The following is a 20,306-nucleotide window of genomic DNA, read 5'->3' as shown; positions in this document are numbered from 1 at the left end:
TGTGTGTGTCACTCCCCAGGTGTGCGTGTGACCCCCCCAGGTGTATCCCCCCCTCACCTGTCCCCTCCCCCCAGGCTGGACTGGCTGCGGTTCCGATTGGCCGAGGCCGCTCTGCGCCTCTTGAGCCGCTGGGGGGCGCTGCCGCTCGGGGCTCACCTGCAGCAGCTGCTGCGCGCCTGAGGGGGGCGCCAGGAACACCCGAAATACACCCCAAATACACCCAAAATACACCCAAAATACACCCAAAATACACCCAGGACACCAAAAAACAACCAGGGACACCCAAAATACACCAAAATACACCCGAAATACACCCCGAGACACCCAAAATACACCCTGGGACACCCAAAATACACCCTGGGACACCCAAAATACACCCAAAATACACCCGAAATACACCCAAAATACACCCAAAATACACCCGGAAACAGCCAAAAATACACCCAAAATACACCCAGGGACACCAAAAATACACCCAGGGACAGCCAAAATACACCCAAAATACACCCAAAAAACACCCAGGAACAGCCAAAATACACCCAGAAACATCCAGCTACACCCAGCAACACCCAAAACACCCAGAGAACACCCCAAAACCACCGAAAAACTGGCTGGGAACCGCCACAGCACCTGGAACAGCCATGGAACACCTGGGGACACCCCAAATACCCAAAAACAGCTGGAAACACCTGAGACATACAGGTGGAAACACCTGCAAAGCAGCCCAAAACTGCTGGGAAACACCTGAGAAACAGCTGGAAACACCCAAAATACCCAAAAAACAGCTGGAAACACCTGAGACATACATGAAGAACAGGTGGAAACACCTGCAAAACAGCCAAAAATTGCTGGGAAACACCTGAGGAACAGCTGGAAACACCCCAAATACCCCAAACCCCTCAGAAGTACCCCCAAAATCAGCTGAGAACAATGAGGAAACAGCTGGATACACCCTAAATACCCCCAAAACCAGCTGAAAATGGTTAAAAAGCACCTGAAGAACAGCTGGAAACACCTGAAGAACAGCTGGAAATCCCCTAAAATACCCCAAAACCCTGGAAAATACCCCAGAATCAGCTGGGAATACCAGAATCACCTGGAACAGCTGGAGACACCCAAAATACCCCCCAAAAAGGTGGAAATACCTGAGAAACATCTGGAACACCCAAAATACCCCCAGATGTGGCTGGGAACACCCATATCACCTGGAAACAGCTGGGGAACACCTGAGGAACAGCTGGAAATGCCAAAAATACCCAAAAATCTTCAGCAATCACCCAAAAATCGGCTGGGAACACCAAAATCAGCTGAGAACAGCTGGAGACACCCAAAATACCCCCAAAAATGGCTGGAAATACCTGGGAGACACCTGAAAAACAGCTGGAAACACCCAAAAACAGCTGGAAATGCCCCCAAAAAATCTCAAAAATGTCCCCAAAACCAGCCAGGAAAACCTGAGAATGCTCAAAAAAAAATCCCAAAAACCCACCTGAACCCTCCTAAAAATATCCAAAAAAGTCCATCAAAAATTAACTGAGAACCTCCCAAAAACCCCACCAAAAAAATACCTGAAAGCCCCCAAAAAATCCCCTAAAACACCAAAAAATCCTACAAAAAACCCACTTCAAACCGCCCAAAAAAATTCCACCGAAAAACCACCTGAACCCCCCCCAAAAATTAAAAAAAAAAAAAAAATCAAAAGTTCCCCAAAAAACCACCTGAACCCCCCTAAAAATTCCACAAAAAAAACCTTGAAATTATCCAAAAAATCCCACAAAAAACACCTAAAAACTCCAAAAAAATCCCAAATTCCCCTGAAAAAATCCCCCCCAAAACCACCAAAAATTCCACAAAAAAACCTCCTGAAATTGCCCCAAAAAATCACTTGAACCCCCCTAGAAAATTCCCAAAAAACACCAAAAATTCCCCCAAAAAAACAACTGAACCCTCCCTAAAATGTCCCAAAAAACCCCAAAAATCGCCCCAAAGAAACACCTGAACCCCCCCCAAAAATACCAAAAATTTCCCAAAAAGCACCTGAAGCTCCCCAAAAATCCCCCCAGAAATCCCAAAAATTTCCCAAAAAACAACCTGAACCCCCCCAAACCCACCAAAATTCCACAAAAAAGCCCAAAACCCCCCCCCAAAACCTCCTGAACCCCCCAAAAATTCCCCAAAAATACCAAAATTCCCCCTAAAAAACAACCTGAATCCCCCCAAAAAACCACCAAAATTCCACAGAAAACCCTCCTGAAATTGTCCCAAAAACAACCTGAACCCCCCCAAAAATTCCAAAAAAACCCTTAAAAATTTCCCAAAAAACCAGCTGAACCCCCCCCAAAAACACAAAAAATTCCACAAACAAACCACCTAAAAACTCTAAAAAAAATCCCAAATTCCCCTGAAAAATCCCCCCAAAAATACCAAAAATTCCCCAAAAACTACCTGAACCCCCCTCCCCAAAAATTCCCCAAAAATACCAAAAATCCCAGGACCCCTCCCCAAAATTCACTGTGAGATCCCAGAGCACTGTGAACCCCAAACCCCAAATAAACCCCAAATATTCTGCGCTGGTGTTTTATTACAAATGGGATTTTGAGGGATTTGGGGGGATTTTTGGGGGATTTTGGGGGAATTTTGGGGATTTTGGGTCCCTCAGAAATGGGCGGTGACGCGATCGATCTCCAGCAGGTCGTCCAGGATCTGTGGGGGAGGGGAGGGAGGTCAGGGCTCACCTGTCTGAAATGTCACCTGTCCCAATGTCACCTGTCCCAATCTCACCTGTCCAAAATCTCGCTTGTGTCAATCTCACCTGTCTCAAATCTCACCTGTCCCAATTTCACCTGTTCCAACCTCACCTGTCCTCAAAATCTCACCTGTCCCCAAAATCTCACTTGTCCAACCTCACCTGTCCTCAAAATGCCACCTGTCCCCAAAATCTCACCTGTCCAAACCTTACCTGTCCCAAATCTCACCTGTGCTGTCACCTATCCCAAATCTCACCTATCCCAAATCTCACCTATCCCAAATTCTCACCTGTCCCCAATTCTCACCTGTATGAAACCTCAGCTGTCCCAATCTCACCTGTCCAAAATGTCACCTGTCCCAAATCTTACCTGTCCCCAATTCTCGCCTGTCCTGAATCCCACCTGTCCCAATCTCACCTGTCCGCAATTCTTGCCTGTTCCAACCTCACCTGTCCAAAATGTCACCTGTCCCCAAAATCTCACCAGTCCAATCCTCACGTGTCCCAAATCTCACCTGTCCTGAATCTCACTTGTCCTGATCTCACCTGTCCAAAATCTCACCTGTCCCGATCTCACCTGTACCAAACATCACCTGTCCAAAATCTCACCTCTCCCCAATACTCACCTGACCAAATCTCACCTGTCCCAATCTCACCTGTCTGAAATCTCACCTGTCCAGAATTTCACCTGTCTGAAATCTCACCTGTCCAGAATTTCACCTGTCTGAAACTCACCTGTCCAATCCTCTCACCTGGACAAAACCAGTCCCACCGTCACACCTGTCCCAGCCCACACCTGTCCCAGGTGAGACTCACGATGTCAGGTGTGGTTCTGATTTTCTTGGCCAGCCCCACACCTGTCCCAGCCCACACCTGTCCCAGGTGAGACTCACGATGTCAGGTGTGGTGCCGATTTTCTTGGCCAGCTCCCCCCTCTCCATGGCGCTCAGGTACAGGAACCTGCCCAGCAGCTCCCCGTCCAGAACGTTCCGCACGGCGTTCTGCAGGAGCCGGCGCTCCGACTGCAGCAACCTGGCACAGGTGAGACAGGGGAGACAGGTGAGACAGGTGAGACAGGTGAGTCAGGGACAGGTGAGTGAGTCCAGAACGTTCCGCACGGCGTTCTGCAGGAGCCGGCGCTCCGACTGCAGCAACCTGGCACAGGTGGGACAGGTGAGATAGGTGAGGGATGGGGACAGGACAGGTGAGATGTAGGACAGGTAAGGGACAGGACAGGTGAGAGGTGAAGAATGAGGTGAGGGATGGATTAAAGGTGAGGGACAGGAGTGGGACACAGCTGGGACGGGGGACAGGTAAGGGACAGGCCTATGCGTTGAGCCCCAGCAGGTGCGGCAGGGCGGAGCTCAGGTGTGCCCAGGTGTATCCCAGGTGTGCTCTCACCTGAATGCCCGCAGGTTGAGCCCCACCAGGCGTGGCAGGGCGGAGCTCAGGTGTGTACAGGTGTATCCCAGGTGTGTCTCAGGTGTGTACAGGTGTCTCTCAGGTGTGTCTCAGGTGTGTACAGGTGTATCCCAGGTGTACCCAGGTGTGCTCTCACCTGAATGCCCGCGGGTTCAGCCCGGCCAGGTGCAGCAGGGAGGAGCTCAGGTGTGTACAGGTGTATCCCAGGTGTGTCTCAGGTGTGTACAGGTGTCTCTCAGGTGTGTCTCAGGTGTGTCTCAGGTGTACCCAGGTGTACCCAGGTGTGCTCTCACCTGAATGCCCGCGGGTTGAGCCCGGCCAGGTGCAGCAGGGCAGAGCTCAGGTGTGTACAGGTGTGTCTCAGGTGTGCCCAGGTGTATCCCAGGTGTATCCCAGGTGTGCTCAGGTGTGCCCAGGTGTGCTCTCACCTGAATGCCCGCGGGTTGAGCCCCGCCAGGTGCGGCAGGGCGGAGCTCAGCGCGTTCTGCAGCATCAGCAATCTCCTGTAGGTTTTCTCCTGCATGGGCAGCAGCAGCCCCAGGCCCCCGTCCAGCGTCGCTGCGGGGACGAGCGGATGAACCCCAAAACTGAAACCCAAATTCCACCCCAAATTCCAGAACCCCAAATCCTGACACCCCAAAACTGAACCCAAATTCCACCCCAAATCCCACCTGAGAAATTAACCCCAAATCTGAACCCCAAACCTGAGCTCCAAACCTGAACCCAAAATCTGACACCCCAAATCTGAACCCCAAACCTGAACCCAAAATTGTGACACCCCAAATCCCACCCCAAACCTGAACCCAAAATCTGACACCCCAAATCTGAACCCAAAATCTGAATCCCAAATTTGAACCCCGAATCCTGACACCCCAGACCTGAACCCCAAATCCTGAACCCAAATCCTGAATCTTCCTCCAAATCCCACCCCAAATCCTACCTGAACCCCAAATCCCAAATCCCGAACCCAAATCTGGCACCCCAAATCAGAACCCCAAACCCTTGACCCCAAATCCTGAGCCCCAAATGCCAAACCCCGAATTCCATCCGAAATCTCGAACCCCCAAACATGTCTCCAGTCCTGACAGGTGGTCAGAGATGTAGGATGGGCCCCACCCCACCTGTCCCCAGGTGTTTCCAGGTATGTCCCAGGTGTGTCCCCAGGTGTTCCCAGGTATGTTCCCCCTGTCCCCAGGTGTGCCCAGGTGTGTCTCTCACCGAACCAGGTGATGTGTTTGTTTTCCCAGGTGTATCTCCCTGCCCCCAGGTGTATCCACCCTGTCCCCAGCTGTCCCCAGGTGTGCCCCAGGTGTCCCCAGGTGTGCCCAGGTGTGTCTCTCACTGAACCAGGTGATGTGCTTGTTTTCCCAGGTGTATCCCCCCTGTCCCCAGGTGTGCCCCAGCTGTCCCCAGATGTCTCCAGGTGTGTCTCTCACCGAATCAGGTGATGTGCTTGTTTTCCCAGGTGTATCCCCCCTGTCCCCAGGTGTGTGTCCGTGTCCCTGTCCCCAGGTGTGTCCCCAGGTGTTCCCAGGTGTGTCTTTCACTGAACCAGGTGATGTGCTTGTTCTCCCAGGTGTATCCCCCTGCCCCCAGGTGTTCCCAGGTGTGTCTTTCACCGAACCAGGTGATGTGTTTGTTCTCCCAGGTGTATCCCCCCTGTCCCCAGGTGTGCCCAGGTGTGTCTCTCACCGAACCAGGTGATGTGTTTGTTCTCCCAGGTGTATCCCCCTGCCCCCAGGTGTTCCCAGGTGTGTCTTTCACCGAACCAGGTGATGTGCTTGTTCTCCCAGGTGTATCCCCCTGTCCCCAGGTGTGCCCAGGTGTGTCTCTCACCGAACCAGGTGATGTGTTTGTTCTCCCAGGTGCTGGAGCGCCGGTTGGGTCCCTCGTTGTGCCCGCGGCACGGCGTGCGCCAGAAGGTGTTGACGTGCGCGCCCACGTGGAAATCGGCGCGGCGCAGCAGCCGCAGCCCCCCGAAGGACTCCTTGGCTGGGGACAGGGACGGGTCACCTGGGCTCACCTGAGCTCACCTGGCTCACCTATGTTCACCTGTCTCTCACCTGTCTCACCTGTGCTCACCTCTTACCTGAGCTCACCTGTGTTCACCTGAGCTCACCTGTCTCTCACCTGAGCTCACCTGTGCACACTTGAGCTTACCTCTCTCACCTGTGCTCATCTGAGCTTTACTAGTCCACCTGATCTCACCTGGCTCACCTGTGTTCATCTCTCATCTGTCTCTCACCTGTCTCTCACCTGTGCACACCTGAGCTCACCTGAGCTTACCTGTCTCACCTGTGTTCACCTGATCTCACCTGTCTCTCATGTATGCTCAGCTGAGCTAACCTGCCTCACATATTCTCACCTGAGCTGACCACTGCTCACCTGAGCTCACCTGTGCTTACCGAGCTCACCTGGGTTTGCCTGAGCTCACCTGATCTCACCTGGGCTCACCTGAGCTTACCTGGCTCAGCTCTGCTCACCTGTCTCACCTGAGCCCACCTGTGTCACCTGAGCTCCCCGGCCCCGCCCCGCTCACCTTCAGGCAGGTACATGTACACCAGCAGGTTCCGGTCACGGTCGGACACTGCGGGGGAGGGAGGAGAGTTTGGAAAAATCAACCCAAATTCCACAAAAATTCAACCCAAATTTACCCGAATTTACCAAAAATTCAACCCAGATTTACCAAAAATTCAACCCAAATTTACCCAAATTTACCAAAAATTCAACCCAAATTCCACAAAAATTCAACCCAAATTTACCCGAATTTACCAAAAATTCAACCCAGATTTACCAAAAATTCAACCCAAATTTACCCGAATTTACCAAAAATTCAACCCAAATTCCACAAAAATTCAACCCAAATTTACCCAAATTTACCAAAAATTTAACCCAGATTTACCCAAATTTAACCCAAATTCCACCCAAATTTACCCAAATTCAACTCAAAATCCATCCAAATTTACCCAAATTTAACCTAAATTCAACCCAAATTCAACCCAAATTTACCAAAATTCATCCAAATTCCACCCAAATTTACCAAAAATTCCACCCAAATTTACCAAAAATTCAACTCCAAATCAACCCAAATTCCACCCAAATTCACTCAAATTCAACCCAAATTTACCAAAATTCAACTCAAAATCCACCCAAACCCGGCCAAATTCAACCCAAATTAACAAAAAATTCAACTCAAATTCACCCAAATTCAACCCAAAATCCATCCAAATTTACCCGAATTCAATACAAATTTACCTAAATTTGACCCAATTTTTCCCAAATTCAACTGGAATCCGCACAAATCTAACCCAAATTCACCCCAAATCTCAGCCTAAAGTCGATCAAAATCCAGCAAATTAAACATGAGTCCACTCAAATTCAACTCAAATTCACCCAAACTTAACCAAACCTAACTAAACTCAACCCAAACTCTACTAAACCCCACTGAACCCAACTCAAACTCAACCAAGCCCAACTAAACCCAATCCAAACTCACCTAAACTCAAACCAAACTCAATTGAGCACAACTACAGTCAACCAAACCCAACTAGACCCGATCCAAATCCAACCCAACCTCAACCAAACCCGACCAAACTCAACCAAGCCAAATTAAACTCAACCAAACCCAACCCAACCCAAACCAAACTCAAACCAAACCCAACTACAGTCAACCAAACCCAAATAAACTCAACCAAGCCCAATTAAACTCAACCAAACCCAAATAACCCAAACTGAACCCAACTATGGTCAACCAAACTCAATTATAACCAACCCAAACTCAACCAAACCCAAGTAAATCCAAATTCAACTAAACCAAACTAAACCCAACTATGGTCAACCAAGCCCAATTAAACTCAACCAAACCCAACTAAACCCAAACTAAACCCAACTATGATCAACCAAACTCAATTATACCCAACCCAAACCCAACCTAACCAAACCCAACTAAACCCAACCAAAGCCAACCCAAACTCAACCAAAACCAACTAAACCCAACTATGGTCAACTAAACCCAACTAATCTCAACACAAACCCAACCAAAGTCAACCCAAACTCAACTACGGTCAACCAAACCCGAAAAAACTCAACCAAGCCAAAGTAAACTCAACCAAACCAAACCAAACCCAACCCAAACTCAATTATGGTCAACCAAACTCAATTACACCCAACTCAACCAAACCCAACCCAAACTCTACTATGGTCAACCAAATCCAACTAAAGCCAACCAAACCCAACTAAATTCAGCCTTAACTCAACCCAACTATCGTCAATTAACACCAACTAAACCCAACCCAAACCCAACCAAATCAAACCCAACTAAACCCAAACCCAACTATGGTCAACCAAACCCAACTGAACTCATCCAAACCCAACTAAACTCGACCAAGTCAAACTAAACTCAATTAAACCCAACCAAACCCAATCCAAATTCAACCACACAACCCAAACCCAACCCAAACTCAACCAAACACAACTAAACCCAAACCAAACCAAACCCAACCAAACCCAAACCCAACCAAAACTCAACCAAACACAACCAAAACTCAACCAAACAAAACCAAACCCAACCCAAACACAACCAAACTCAACCAAACCCAACCCAAACTCAACCAAACACAACCAAACTCAACCAAACACAACCAAACCCAACCCAAACTCAACCAAACCCAACCCAAACTCAACCAAACACAACTAAACCCAAACTCAACCAAACCCAACCAAACCCAACCCAAACTCAACCAAACCAAACCCAAACTCAACCAAACTCAACCAAACCCAACCCAAACTCAACCAAACACAACCCAAACACAACCAAACACAACTAAACCCAAACCAAACCAAACCCAACCCAAACCCAACCAAACCCAACCAAACCCAACCCAAACTCAACCAAACCCGACCAAAACCCAACCCAAACACAACCAAACACAACCAAACCCAACCCAAACTCAACCAAACCCAACTAAACCGAAACTCAACCAAACCCAACCCAAACTCAACCAAACCCAACCAAAACCCAACCCAAACTCAACGAAACACAACCAAAACCCAACCCAAACCCAACCAAACCCAAACTCAACCAAACCCAACCCAAACTCAACCAAACCCAACCCAAACTCAACTAAACCCAACCAAAACTCAACAAAACAACCAAACCCAACCCAAACACAATTAAACCCAAACTCAACCAAACCCAACCCAACCCAAACTCAACCAAACCCAACCCAAACCCAAACTCAACCAAACCCAACTCAAACTCAACCAAACCCAACCAAACTCAACCAAACCCAACCCAAACTCAACCAAACCCAACCCAAACTCAACCAAACACAACTAAACCCAAACTCAACCAAACCCAACCCAAACTCAACCAAACCCAACCAAACCCAACCCAAACCCAACCCAAACCCAAACTCAACCCAAACTCAACCAAACCCAACCCAACCCAAACTCAACCAAACCCAAACCCAAACCCAAACTCAACCAAACCCAACCCAAACCCAACCAAACCCGACCCAACCCAAACTCAACCAAACCCAACCCAAACCCAAACTCAACCAAACACAACCAAACCCAACCCAAACACAACCAAACCCAACCCAAACTCAACCAAACCCAAACCAAACCCAACCAAACCCAATCCAACCCAACCAAACACAACCAGACACAACCAAACCCAACCCAACCCAAACTCAACCCAACCCATCCCAACCTTTACCAAACTCGTCCCCCACCCCGGGCCGTGTCCATACCCAGGAATCCCAGCTGGGAACCGTCCACCATGAAATCCACGCTGTAGACCTCCAGCGGCTTCGCGTCCTGTGGGGACACGCCTGTCACCGTCATTGTCACCGTCCCGGCGCCGGGGGTGGCACCTGGGCATCCCCTGAGAGTCCTCCAAGAGCCACGAGTGTCCGTCAGGTGAGCCCCAGGTCCCTCAGGTGAACCCCTCACCCTCAGGTGTCCCCAAAAAATGTCCCCTAGAACAGCTGGGAAATGCCCCAGGACCATCAGGTGTCACTCAAGACATTCAGGTGTCACCAGGACACACAGGTGTCCCCAAAAAGTGTCCCCAGGACCCTCAGGTGACTTCCAGGACCCCCAGGACCTTCAGGTGTCCCCCCAGGACCCTCAGGTGACCCCCAGGAGCCCCGGATGTCCCTTGAGATGTCCCCAGGCCCCTTAAGGGGGTTTTGTGGCCCCAGGGTGGCTTTGGTGGCTCGGTGGGGAGTTTGGTGGCCCTGTGGAAAGTTTGGTAGCCCAAGGCTGGTTTGGTGGCCCTATGGTAGATGTGATGGCCCCATGGGAGTTTGGTAGCCCCGAGGCCATTCAGTAGCCCCGAGGCTGGTTGGATAGCCCCATGTGAGTCTGGTAGCCCTGAGGGCAGTTTGGTGACCCTATATGAGTTTGGTGGCCCCAAGGCTGGTTTGGTAGCCCCATGGAGGATTTGGTAGCCCCATGTTAGTTTGGTAGCCCCGAGGCCGTTCAGTAGCCCCGAGGCTGGTTTGGTAGCCCCATGGAGGGTTTGGTAGCTCTGAGGCTGGTTCAGTAGCCCATTGTCAGTTTGGTAGCCCCGAGGCCGGTTCAGTAGCCCCATGGAAGGTTCAGTAGCCCCAAGGCCGGTTTGGTAGCCCCATGTTAGTTTGGTAGCCCTGAGGCCAATTTGGTAGCCTCGAGGCCAGTACAGTAGCCCCATGGAGGGTTCAGTAGCCCCATGGAGGGTTCAGTAGCCCCATGGAGGGTTCAGTAGCCCCATGTTAGTTTGCTAGCCCCCAGGCCGGTTCAGTAGCCCCATGTGAGTTTGCTAGCCCCCAGGCCGGTTCAGTAGCCCCATGTGAGTTTGCTAGCCCCCAGGCCGGTTCAGTAGCCCCATGGAGGGTTCAGTAGCCCCACGGAGGATTTGGTAGCCCCCAGGCCGGTTCAGTAGCCCCATGGAGGGTTCAGTAGCCCCATGTTAGTTTGCTAGCCCCCAGGCCGGTTGGGTAGCCCCAGCGGCGCACCCGGCTGACGAGGGACAGCGTCTTGCTCTCCTCCTGGTAGCGCAGCAGCGAGATGCTCTTCATCAGGTCGGCAGCCAGGATGAAGCTCTTGACGCTGATCATCTGGTGGATGTAGAGCTGCGTGTCGATGAACGCCATCCCCGTCAGCTCGTTGTCCTTCAGGCTCCACAGGAAGATCTGGGCATGGGGACACCTTGGTGGCACCATGGTGGCCATGGAGACCTCCCTGGTGGTCACTGAGACCTCCCTGGTCTCGACACCTTCCTGGTGGCCATCCTAACCCAAACCCAACAAAGACTGAGTGGTCACCAAAGTTGGCTCGTTGGCCATCAGGCTCCACAGGAAGATCTGGACATAGGGACACCCAGAGGTCATCCTGGTGGCCATTGAGACCTCCCTGGTGGCCAACCCAACCCAAAACACAAGGAGTGGCCACCAAGGTTGGCTCGTTGTCCTTCAGGCTCCACAGGAAGATCTGGGCACAGGGACACCTTGGTAGCACCATGGTGGCCATTGAGACCTCCCTGGTGGCCAACCCAACCCAAAAAACAAGAGGTGGCCACCAAAGTTGGTTTGTTGGTCAAGCTCCACAGGAAGATCTGGGCACAGGGACACCTTGGTGGCACCATGGTGGCCATTGAGACCTCCTTGGTGGCCTTGGACACCTTCCTGGTGGCCCTTGAGACCACCCTGGTGGCCAACCCAACCCAAACCCAACCAACGCTGAGTGGCCACCAAGGTTGGCTCATTGTCCTTCAGGCTCCACAGGAAGATCTGAGGGGACACAGACACCATGATGGCACCATGGGCTCCCCTCAGGTGCCCCCAGCTGTACACACGTGTCCCCAGCTGTCCCCAGGTGTACTCCAGGTGCCCCCAGGTGTATACCCAGCTGTCCCCAGGTGTATACCCAGCTGTCCCCAGGTGTCCCCAGGTGTATACCCAGCTGTCCCCAGGTGTGCCCAAGTGTACCCCAGCTGTCCCCAGGTGTCCTCAGGTGTGCCCAGGTGTACCCCAGCTGTCCTCAGGTGTGCCCAGGTGTACCTTCTGCCCGATGGCAGACACCAGGTAGCCGTGGCAGTGGCACAGGTGTATACCCAGCTGTGCCCAGGTGTACCCCAGCTGTCCCCAGGTGTACCTTCTGCCCGATGGCAGACACCAGGTAGCCGTGGCAGTGGCACAGCGCCGTCACCGGCCCCTTCTGCTCCTTCTCGTAGAGAACCTTGAACTTGTTCTTGGTGAGCGGCTGCCCCGGCTCCGGCACCACCTCGATGACGTCCAGGATCAGGATCTGCACAGGTGAGGGGGACAGGTGAGCCCTGGATATCCCCACAGGTGAGCCCTGGGTATCCCCACAGGTGAGTCCTGGATATCCCCACAGGTGAGGGGGGACAGGTGAGTCCTGGGTATCCCCACAGGTGAGAGGGGCACACAGGTGAGTCCTGGATATCCCCACAGGTGAGGGGGGACAGGTGACTCCTGGATATCCCCACAGGTGAGGGGCACACAGGTGAGAGGGGAACACAGGTGATAGGGGGATATCCAAAAAGGTGAGTCCTGAGGTAGCACAGGTGAGTGCAGAATACACAGGTGAGTCCTGGGATATCCCCACAGGTGAGAATAAGACAGACCAGGTGTCTGAGCATGGGAAACACAGGTGAGGGAGGGACATACAGTGAGGGAGGGACACACAGGTGAGGGTGGGACACACAGGTGAGGGAGGGACACACAGGTGAGTGAGGGACACACAGGTGAGTGAGGGACACACAGGTGAGGGAGGGACACAGGTGAGGGAGGGACACACAGGTGAGGGTGGGACACACAGGTGAGTGAGGGACACACAGGTGAGTGAGGGACACACAGGTGAGGGAGGGACACAGGTGAGGGTGGGACACACAGGTGAGGGTGGGACACACAGGTGAGTGAGGGACACGCAGGTGAGGGTGGGACACACAGGTGAGTGAGGGACACACAGGTGAGGGAGGGACACAGGTGAGGGTGGGACACACAGGTGAGTGAGGGACATACAGGTGTGTCCTGGGGCATCTTCAGGTGTGTTCTGACACCCCACAGATGTGTTCTGACACCCCACAGGTATGGGCTGACACCTCCCAGGTGTGTCCTGGTCTTCCCCAGGTGTGCCCATTTGTTCTTCAGGTGTGCCCAGGTGTTCCCAAGTGTACCCAGGTGTTCCCCAGGTGTTTCCCAGTTATACCCAGGTCTGCCCCAGGTGTTCCCAAGTTGTATCCCAGGTGTGCCCAGGTGTTCCTCAGTTGTATCCAGGTGTTCCCCAGTTGCACCTAAGTGCCCCTAGGTGTTCCCAGGTGTATCCCAGGTGCCCCCAGGTGTACTCCAGGTGCCCCCAGGTGTATCCCAGATATGCCCAGGTGCCCCCAGGTGTGCCCAGGTACGCACCCTGCCCCGACAGGTGACCTCCTCTCCCTGCATCAGGCAGGTGCCCACGGCCACGTAGCCCTTGAGGCCCGACACCGTCTCCTCGGAGCGCAGCGACACCGTCTTCATGCAGGTGACATGCTCCCACTCCTCCAGGGCAATCCTGCACAGGTGAGACAGGTAAGGACACCTGGGACCACATGGGCGCAGGTGAGACAGGTAAGGACACCTGGGACCACGTGGGCACAGGTGAGACAGGGAAGGACACCTGAGACCACATGGGCACAGGTGAGATGGGTAAGGACAGCTGGGACCACATGGGCACAGGTGAGATGGGTAAGGACACCTGGGACCACATGGGCACAGGTGAGATGGGTAAGGACACCTGGGACCACATGGGCACAGGTGAGACAGGTAAGGACACCTGGGACCACGTGGGCACAGGTGAGACAGGGAAGGACACCTGGGACCACGTGGGCACAGGTGAGCACAGGTGACACAGGTGAGCTCAGGACAGCACAGGTGAGACAGGTGAACACAGATGAGACAGGTGAGATCAGGTATGGACAGATGGGCACAGGTGAGATAGGTGGGCACAGGTAAGACAGATGAGCCCAGGTAGGCACAGGTGAGCACAGGTGAGACAGGTGAGCCCAGGTGGGGACAGGTGGGCTCAGGTGAGCCCAGATGGGCACAGGTGACACAGGTGAGAACAGGTAGGCACAGGTGAGCACAGATGAGATCAGATGAACACAGGTGAACACAGGTGAGCACAGGTGAGCTCAGGTGACACAGGAGGGCACAGGTGAGACAGGTGAGATCAGGTAAGGACAGGTGAGCACAGGTGGGCTCAGGTGAGCCCAGATGGGCACAGGTGACACAGGTGAGCACAGGTGAGATCAGGTGAGCACAGGTGAGCACAGGTGAGCTGAGGTAGGGCTGGGTTGCTCAGGTGATGCCCCATCTCTCCATCCAGGTGACGTGTGCTCGCTCCTGCAGGGCAATCCTGGCACAGGTGAGCTCAGGTGAGCCCAGGTGGGTTTGGGGGGGCACTCCAGGGGGCTCCTGGCAGGATTTTGGGGTTCCCAGGGACATTTGGGGTTCCTGGGGACATTTTGGGGTTCTCAGGGATATTTTGGGGTTCCTGGGGACATTTTGGGGCTTTTGGGGTCTCACTTGGAGTTGGGTTTGGGCTCCCAGCTCACCTGAGGCTCACACTGACAGCTTTGGGACAGGTGGGGATTTGGGGTTCCTGATGGAGTTTTTGGGGTTTCCAGGAACATTTTGGGGTTCCCAGGGATATTTTGGGGTTCCTGGGGACATTTTGGGGCTTTTGGGGTCTCACTTGGAGTTGGGTTTGGGCTCCCAGCTCACCTGAGGCTCACACTGAGGGCTCTGGGACAGGTGGGGATTTGTGGATACTGGTGGAGTTTTTAGGATTCCTGACAGGATTTTGGGGTTCCCAGGGACATTTTGGGGTTTCCGGGGACATTTTGGGGTTCCTGTGGATATTTTGGTGTTTTTGGGGTCCCACCTGGTGTTGGGGATGGCCTCCCAGCTGACTGGGGAGATGAGCTGGATGCTGAAGGCCTCCTGCTGGGGGGGGACGTAGCGCTCGTCTGGGGACAGAGAGGGGACACCGAGCTGGGGGGGACACTGGCATTGTCCCCAGGTGTGCCTCAGGTACCCCCAGGTGTTCCCCAAGGTGTCCCAAACTGTCCCCCCAGGTATGCCCCAAGGTGTCCCCAAGTGTCCCCACGTGTGCCCAGGTGTGTCCCAGGTGTGTCCCTATGTCCCCCAGGTGTGTCCCAGGTGTGCCCCATGTCCCCCAGGTATGTCCCAGGTGTGTCCCCATGTCCCCAGGTGTGTCCCAGGTGTCCCCGTGTCCCCAGGTGTCCCCAAGTGTCCCCACGTGTGCCCAGGTGTGTCCCAGGTGTGTCCCTATGTCCCCCAGGTGTGTCCCAGGTGTGCCCCATGTCCCCCAGGTATGTCCCAGGTGTGTCCCCATGTCCCCAGGTGTGTCCCAGGTGTGTCCCAGGTGTCCCCAGGTGTGTCCCCAGGTGTCCCCGTGTCCCCAGGTGTCCCCAAGTGTCCCCACGTGTGCCCAGGTGTGTCCCAGGTGTGTCCCTATGTCCCCCAGGTGTGTCCCAGGTGTGCCCCATGTCCCCCAGGTATGTCCCAGGTGTGTCCCCATGTCCCCAGGTGTGTCCCAGGTGTGTCCCAGGTGTCCCCAGGTGTGTCCCCAGGTGTCCCCAGGTGTCCCCAGGTGTGTCCCCAGGTGTCCCAGGTGTGTCCCAGGTGTGTCCCAGGTGTCCCCAGGTGTGTCCCAGGTGTGTCCCAGGTGTCCCCAGGTGTGTCCCAGGTATGTCCCAGGTGTGTCCCAGGTGTCCCCAGGTGTGTCCCAGGTGTGCCCAGGTGTCCCCATGTCCCCCCAGGTGTCCCCAGGTGTGCCCAGGTGTGTCCCAGGTGTCCCCGTGTCCCCAGGTGTCCCCATGTCCCCCAGGTGTGTCCCCTCACCTCTCTCGATGCTCTCAAACTCTTTCTCCTCTCCCGTCATGCGCGGGATCCTCGTGCAGGGGTGGGGGGAGCTGGTGGCCACCGCGTACACCTGGGGGGGGGCACACCTGAGAGACCCCCCAGGACCCCCCAAAATCCCCTGGGACCCCCCAAAATCCCCCAGGACCCCCCAAAATTCCCTGGGACCCCCCCAAAATACCCCCTGGGACCCCCCAAATACCCAGAGCCCCTCCCAGGCACTTGCAGCCACTGCTTGCCCAGGTGGGTTCTGAGCATGGCCCAGGTGTGTCCTGAGTGTGCCTGGGCATGCTCAGGTGTGCCCAGGTGTGTCCCAGGTGTATCCTAGGTGTGCCCAGGTGTGTCCTAGGTGTGCTCTGTTGTACCTACATGTGTTCTGGCTGTGACCAGGTGTACCCTAGGTGTGCCCAGGTATGTCCTAGATTTGCTCTGTTGTGCCCAGGTGTGTTCTGGCTGTGCCCAGGTGTGTCCCAGGTGTACCCTAGGTGTGCCCAGGTATGTCCTAGGTGTGCTCTGTTATGCCCAGGTGTGTTCTGGCTGTGCCCAGGTGTGCCTTAGCTGTGTCCAGGTGTGTTCTGGGTATGCTCCAGGTGTGCCTAGGTGTGCCCAGGTGTGTCCTGTTTGTGCCCAGGTGTGTCCTAGGTGTGCCCAGGTGTATTCTTGGCATGCTCAGGCAAACTCAGGTGTGCACTGGGTGTGCCCAGGTGTGTACTGAGTATACTCCAGGTGTGCTTAGGTGTGCCCAGTTGTATCTCAGGTGTGCCCACATGTGTCTTGCCTATACCCAGGTGTGCCCAGGTGTGTCCAGGTGTATCTCAGGTGTGCCCTCGGCCCCGCCCACCTTGGACTCCACGTGGTAGGCAACGTAGTGGGCGGTGCAGCGCAGGGGGATCTTCCTCACGGGCCAAGGGGCGTCATACGACAGGTAGGCAGGGAGCACGCTGATCCTGAGCTCCCCCTGACACAAAACATCCCATAATTACCCCAAAAAATGGCTCAGGTGTGTCACAGCACAGGTACAGGGAGCACGCTGATCCTGAGCTCCCCCTGACACAAAACATCCCATAATTACCCCAAAAAATGGCTCAGGTGTGTCACAGCACAGGTACAGGGAGCACGCTGATCCTGAGCTCCCCCTGACACAAAACATCCCATAATTACCCCAAAAAATGGCTCAGGTGTGTCACAGCACAGGTACAGGGAACACGATGATCCTGAGCTCCCCCTGACACAAAACATCCCATAATTACCCCAAAAAATGGGTCAGGGATCCCCAAAACTCCCCTGACCTTTTGTTCCCCCTGAGGATCCCTAAAATGACACAAATAATGAGCCAGGTACGCCCAGGTGCCCCCAGGTGTCTGCCCAGGTGCGCCCAGGTGTGTGCCTAAGTAACCCCAGGTGTGCCCAGGTGTGCCCAGGTGTGCTCACCTGGCAGTTGAAGGACAGGAAGCCCTTGGGGCAGTTCAGACCCTCCCCCAGGTGTGCCCAGGTGTGCCCAGGTGTGCTCACCTGGCGGTTGAAGTACAGGAAGCCCTTGGGGCAGTTCAGACCCTGCCCCAGGTGTGCCCAGGTGTGTCCAGGTGTGCCCAGGTGTGCTCACCTGGCGGTTGAAGTACAGGAAGCCCTTGGGGCAGTTCAGACCCTGCCCCAGGTGTGCCCAGGTGTGTCCAGGTGTGTCCAGGTGTGCTCACCTGGTGGTTGAAGTACAGGAAGCCCTTGGGGCAGTTCAGACCCTCCCCCAGGTGTGCCCAGGTGTGCCCAGGTGTGCTCACCTGGCGGTTGAAGTACAGGAAGCCCTTGGGGCAGTTGACGTTGTGAAAAGGTGCGAAGGATTCCACGGGGCCATCGATGGCCATGGGGTGCAGCCGCAGAGCCCCCCGACCTGTCAGCAGCATCCAGTGAGGGGAGGGGCCACAGATGAACACCTGGGACAGGTGAGACAGGTGAGACACCTGAGACAGGTGAGGGACACCTGGGACAGGTGACACTTGGGAATGGGGGACTCAGAGCCCCCCAACCTGTCAGCAGCATCCAGTGAGGGGAGGGGCCACAGATGAACACCTGGGACAGGTGAGACAGGTGAGACACCTGGGACAGGTGAGGGACAGCTGGGACAGGTGAGGGACACCTGGGACAGGTGAGAGACAGGTGAGACACCTGGGACAGGTGAGGGACACCTGGGAATACCCAGAGCCCCCAGGAATGGGGCACTCAGAGCCCCCTGCCCGGTTTTGGGGTCCCTGGCAGGTTTTGGGGTCCCTGCCCAGAACCCTCCCATAGAATTGGGATCCTGCCATAGATTTGGGGTCCCTGCCCAGTTTTGGGGTCTCTGTCTCATTTTGGGGTCCCTCCTCAGAACCCTCCCATAGATTTGGGATCCTGTCATAGATTTGGGATCCCTGGCAGGTTTTGGGGTCCCTGCCCAGTTTTGGGGTCCCTGCTCAGTTTTGGGATCCCTGTCCCGTTTTGGGGTCCCTCCCCAGAACCCCCCCATAGATTTGGGGTCCTTGCTCAGTTTTGGGGTCCCTGCTCATTTTTGGGGTCCCTGCAGGTTTTGGGGTGCCCCCACTCACCCCCGAGTAGCCATAGATGTCCTGGAAGTGCCTGAACCGTGCCACGCGTTCCCCAGAGATTTGGGGTTTTTCCCCCCATAGATTTGGGGTCCCTGGCAGGTTTTGGGGTCCCTGCCCTGTTTCGGGGTCCCTGCTCATTTTTGGGGTCCCTGCAGGTTTTGGGGTGCCCCCACTCACCCCCGAGTAGCCATAGATGTCCTGGAAGTGCCTGAAGCGTGCCACGCGCCCCCGGGGCCCCCCCGGCTCCTCGGGGGTCCCTCCCGGAGCCCCCCCGGGCGCCCCCCCCGGCCCCTCCGGCTTCTTCCGCGACAGTTTCGGCTTCTTCTCCCGAAAATTGATCCCGTGGGGCACCTGGGGGGACAGGGGGTGGTTGATTTGGGGGGTTTTGGGGTACAGGGGACCCCCAGAAATCCCCCCGGACCCCCCCGGGCTCACCTTGCGGAATCGAACCTTGAGGTTGCTCTGGCCCAGCTGGGAGTCGTGGGCAAAGGCCTCGTACAGGAGCAGCTCCTGCTCCACGTGCACCTGGAACCCCAAAAATGGGGTTAGGGGACCCCAAAATCCACCTGGGATCCCCAAAATCCATCCCTGAACCCTAAAAATGGGGTTAGGGACCCCAAAATCCATCCCTGAACCCCAAAAATGGGGTTAGGGACCCCAAAATCCACCTGGGATCCCCAAAATCCATCCCCGAACCCCAAAATCCATCCCAGAACCCCAAAAATGGGGTTAGGGGACCCCAAAATCCACCTCGGATCCCCAAAATCCATCCCTGAACCCCAAAATACATTCCTGAACCCCAAAAATGGGGTTAGAGACCCCAAAATCCATCCCTGAACCCCAAAAATGGGGTTAGGGGACCCCAAAATCCATCCCAGAACCCCAAAAATGGGGTTAGAGACCCCAAAATCCATCCCTGAACCCCAAAATCCATCCCAGAACCCCAAAAATGGGGTTAGGGGACCCCAAAATCCACCTCGGATCCCCAAAATCCATCCCTGAACCCCAAAAATGGGGTTAGAGACCCCAAAATCCATCCCAGAACCCCAAAAATGGGGTTAGGGACCCCAAAATCTAACATCCCAGTGCCTTCCCAGTGCCATTCCCAGTATCCATTCCCAGTGCCATTCCCAGTATCCATTCCCAGTATCCATTCCCAGTGCTCCCAGTATCCATTCGCAGTGCCATTCCCAGTGCTCCCAGTGCCATTCCCAGTATCCATTCCCAGTGCTCCCAGTGCCATTCCCAGTGTCATTCCCAGTATCCATTCCCAGTGCCATTCCCAGTGCTCCCAGTATCCGTTCCCAGTGCTCCCAGTGCTCCCAGTATCCCCAGTATCCATTCCCAGTATCCCCAGTATCCATTCCCAGTGCTCCCAGTATCCCATCCCAGTGCTCCCAGTATCCATTCCCAGTGCTCCCAGTATCCATTCCCAGTGCTCCCAGTATCATTACCAGCAGGAAGGGGCGGCTCTGGGCCCGGCCCAGCCCCACCAGCAGCAGCTCTCTCACGTGGGGCAGTTCCCAGTATCCATTCCCAGTGCTCCCAGTATCCATTCCCAGTGCTCCCAGTATCATTACCAGCAGGAAGGGGCGGCTCTGGGCCCGGCCCAGCCCCACCAGCAGCAGCTCT

The 20,306-nt window shown here is 54.6% G+C and overlaps 1 protein-coding gene across 1 annotated transcript in view; it reads right to left on the bottom strand.

Moving 5' to 3' along the window:
* Nucleotides 1-2,589: 2,589 nt before the first annotated feature.
* Nucleotides 2,590-20,306, bottom strand: part of CPSF1 (cleavage and polyadenylation specific factor 1) — a gene marked incomplete at its 5' end in the record, with an annotated part of 36,078 nt that continues 18,361 nt past the window's right edge. Inside the window, 15 exon segments of the mRNA XM_079333172.1 lie at nt 2,590-2,703; nt 3,640-3,778; nt 4,597-4,726; nt 6,005-6,160; nt 6,708-6,755; nt 9,922-9,988; nt 11,170-11,346; nt 12,308-12,460; nt 13,585-13,726; nt 15,098-15,182; nt 16,081-16,171; nt 16,940-17,056; nt 17,874-18,026; nt 18,852-19,025; nt 19,110-19,199. Coding sequence (XP_079189298.1) covers nt 2,656-2,703; nt 3,640-3,778; nt 4,597-4,726; nt 6,005-6,160; nt 6,708-6,755; nt 9,922-9,988; nt 11,170-11,346; nt 12,308-12,460; nt 13,585-13,726; nt 15,098-15,182; nt 16,081-16,171; nt 16,940-17,056; nt 17,874-18,026; nt 18,852-19,025; nt 19,110-19,199 — 1,770 coding nt within the window.

Source organism: Erithacus rubecula, assembly GCF_903797595.1.
Source record: "Erithacus rubecula genome assembly, contig: scaffold_854_arrow_ctg1, whole genome shotgun sequence".
NCBI classification, from domain to species: Eukaryota; Metazoa; Chordata; class Aves; order Passeriformes; family Muscicapidae; genus Erithacus; species Erithacus rubecula.
Note: the sequence above shows the minus strand (reverse complement) of the source record. Positions and strands in the feature narration are given on the sequence as shown.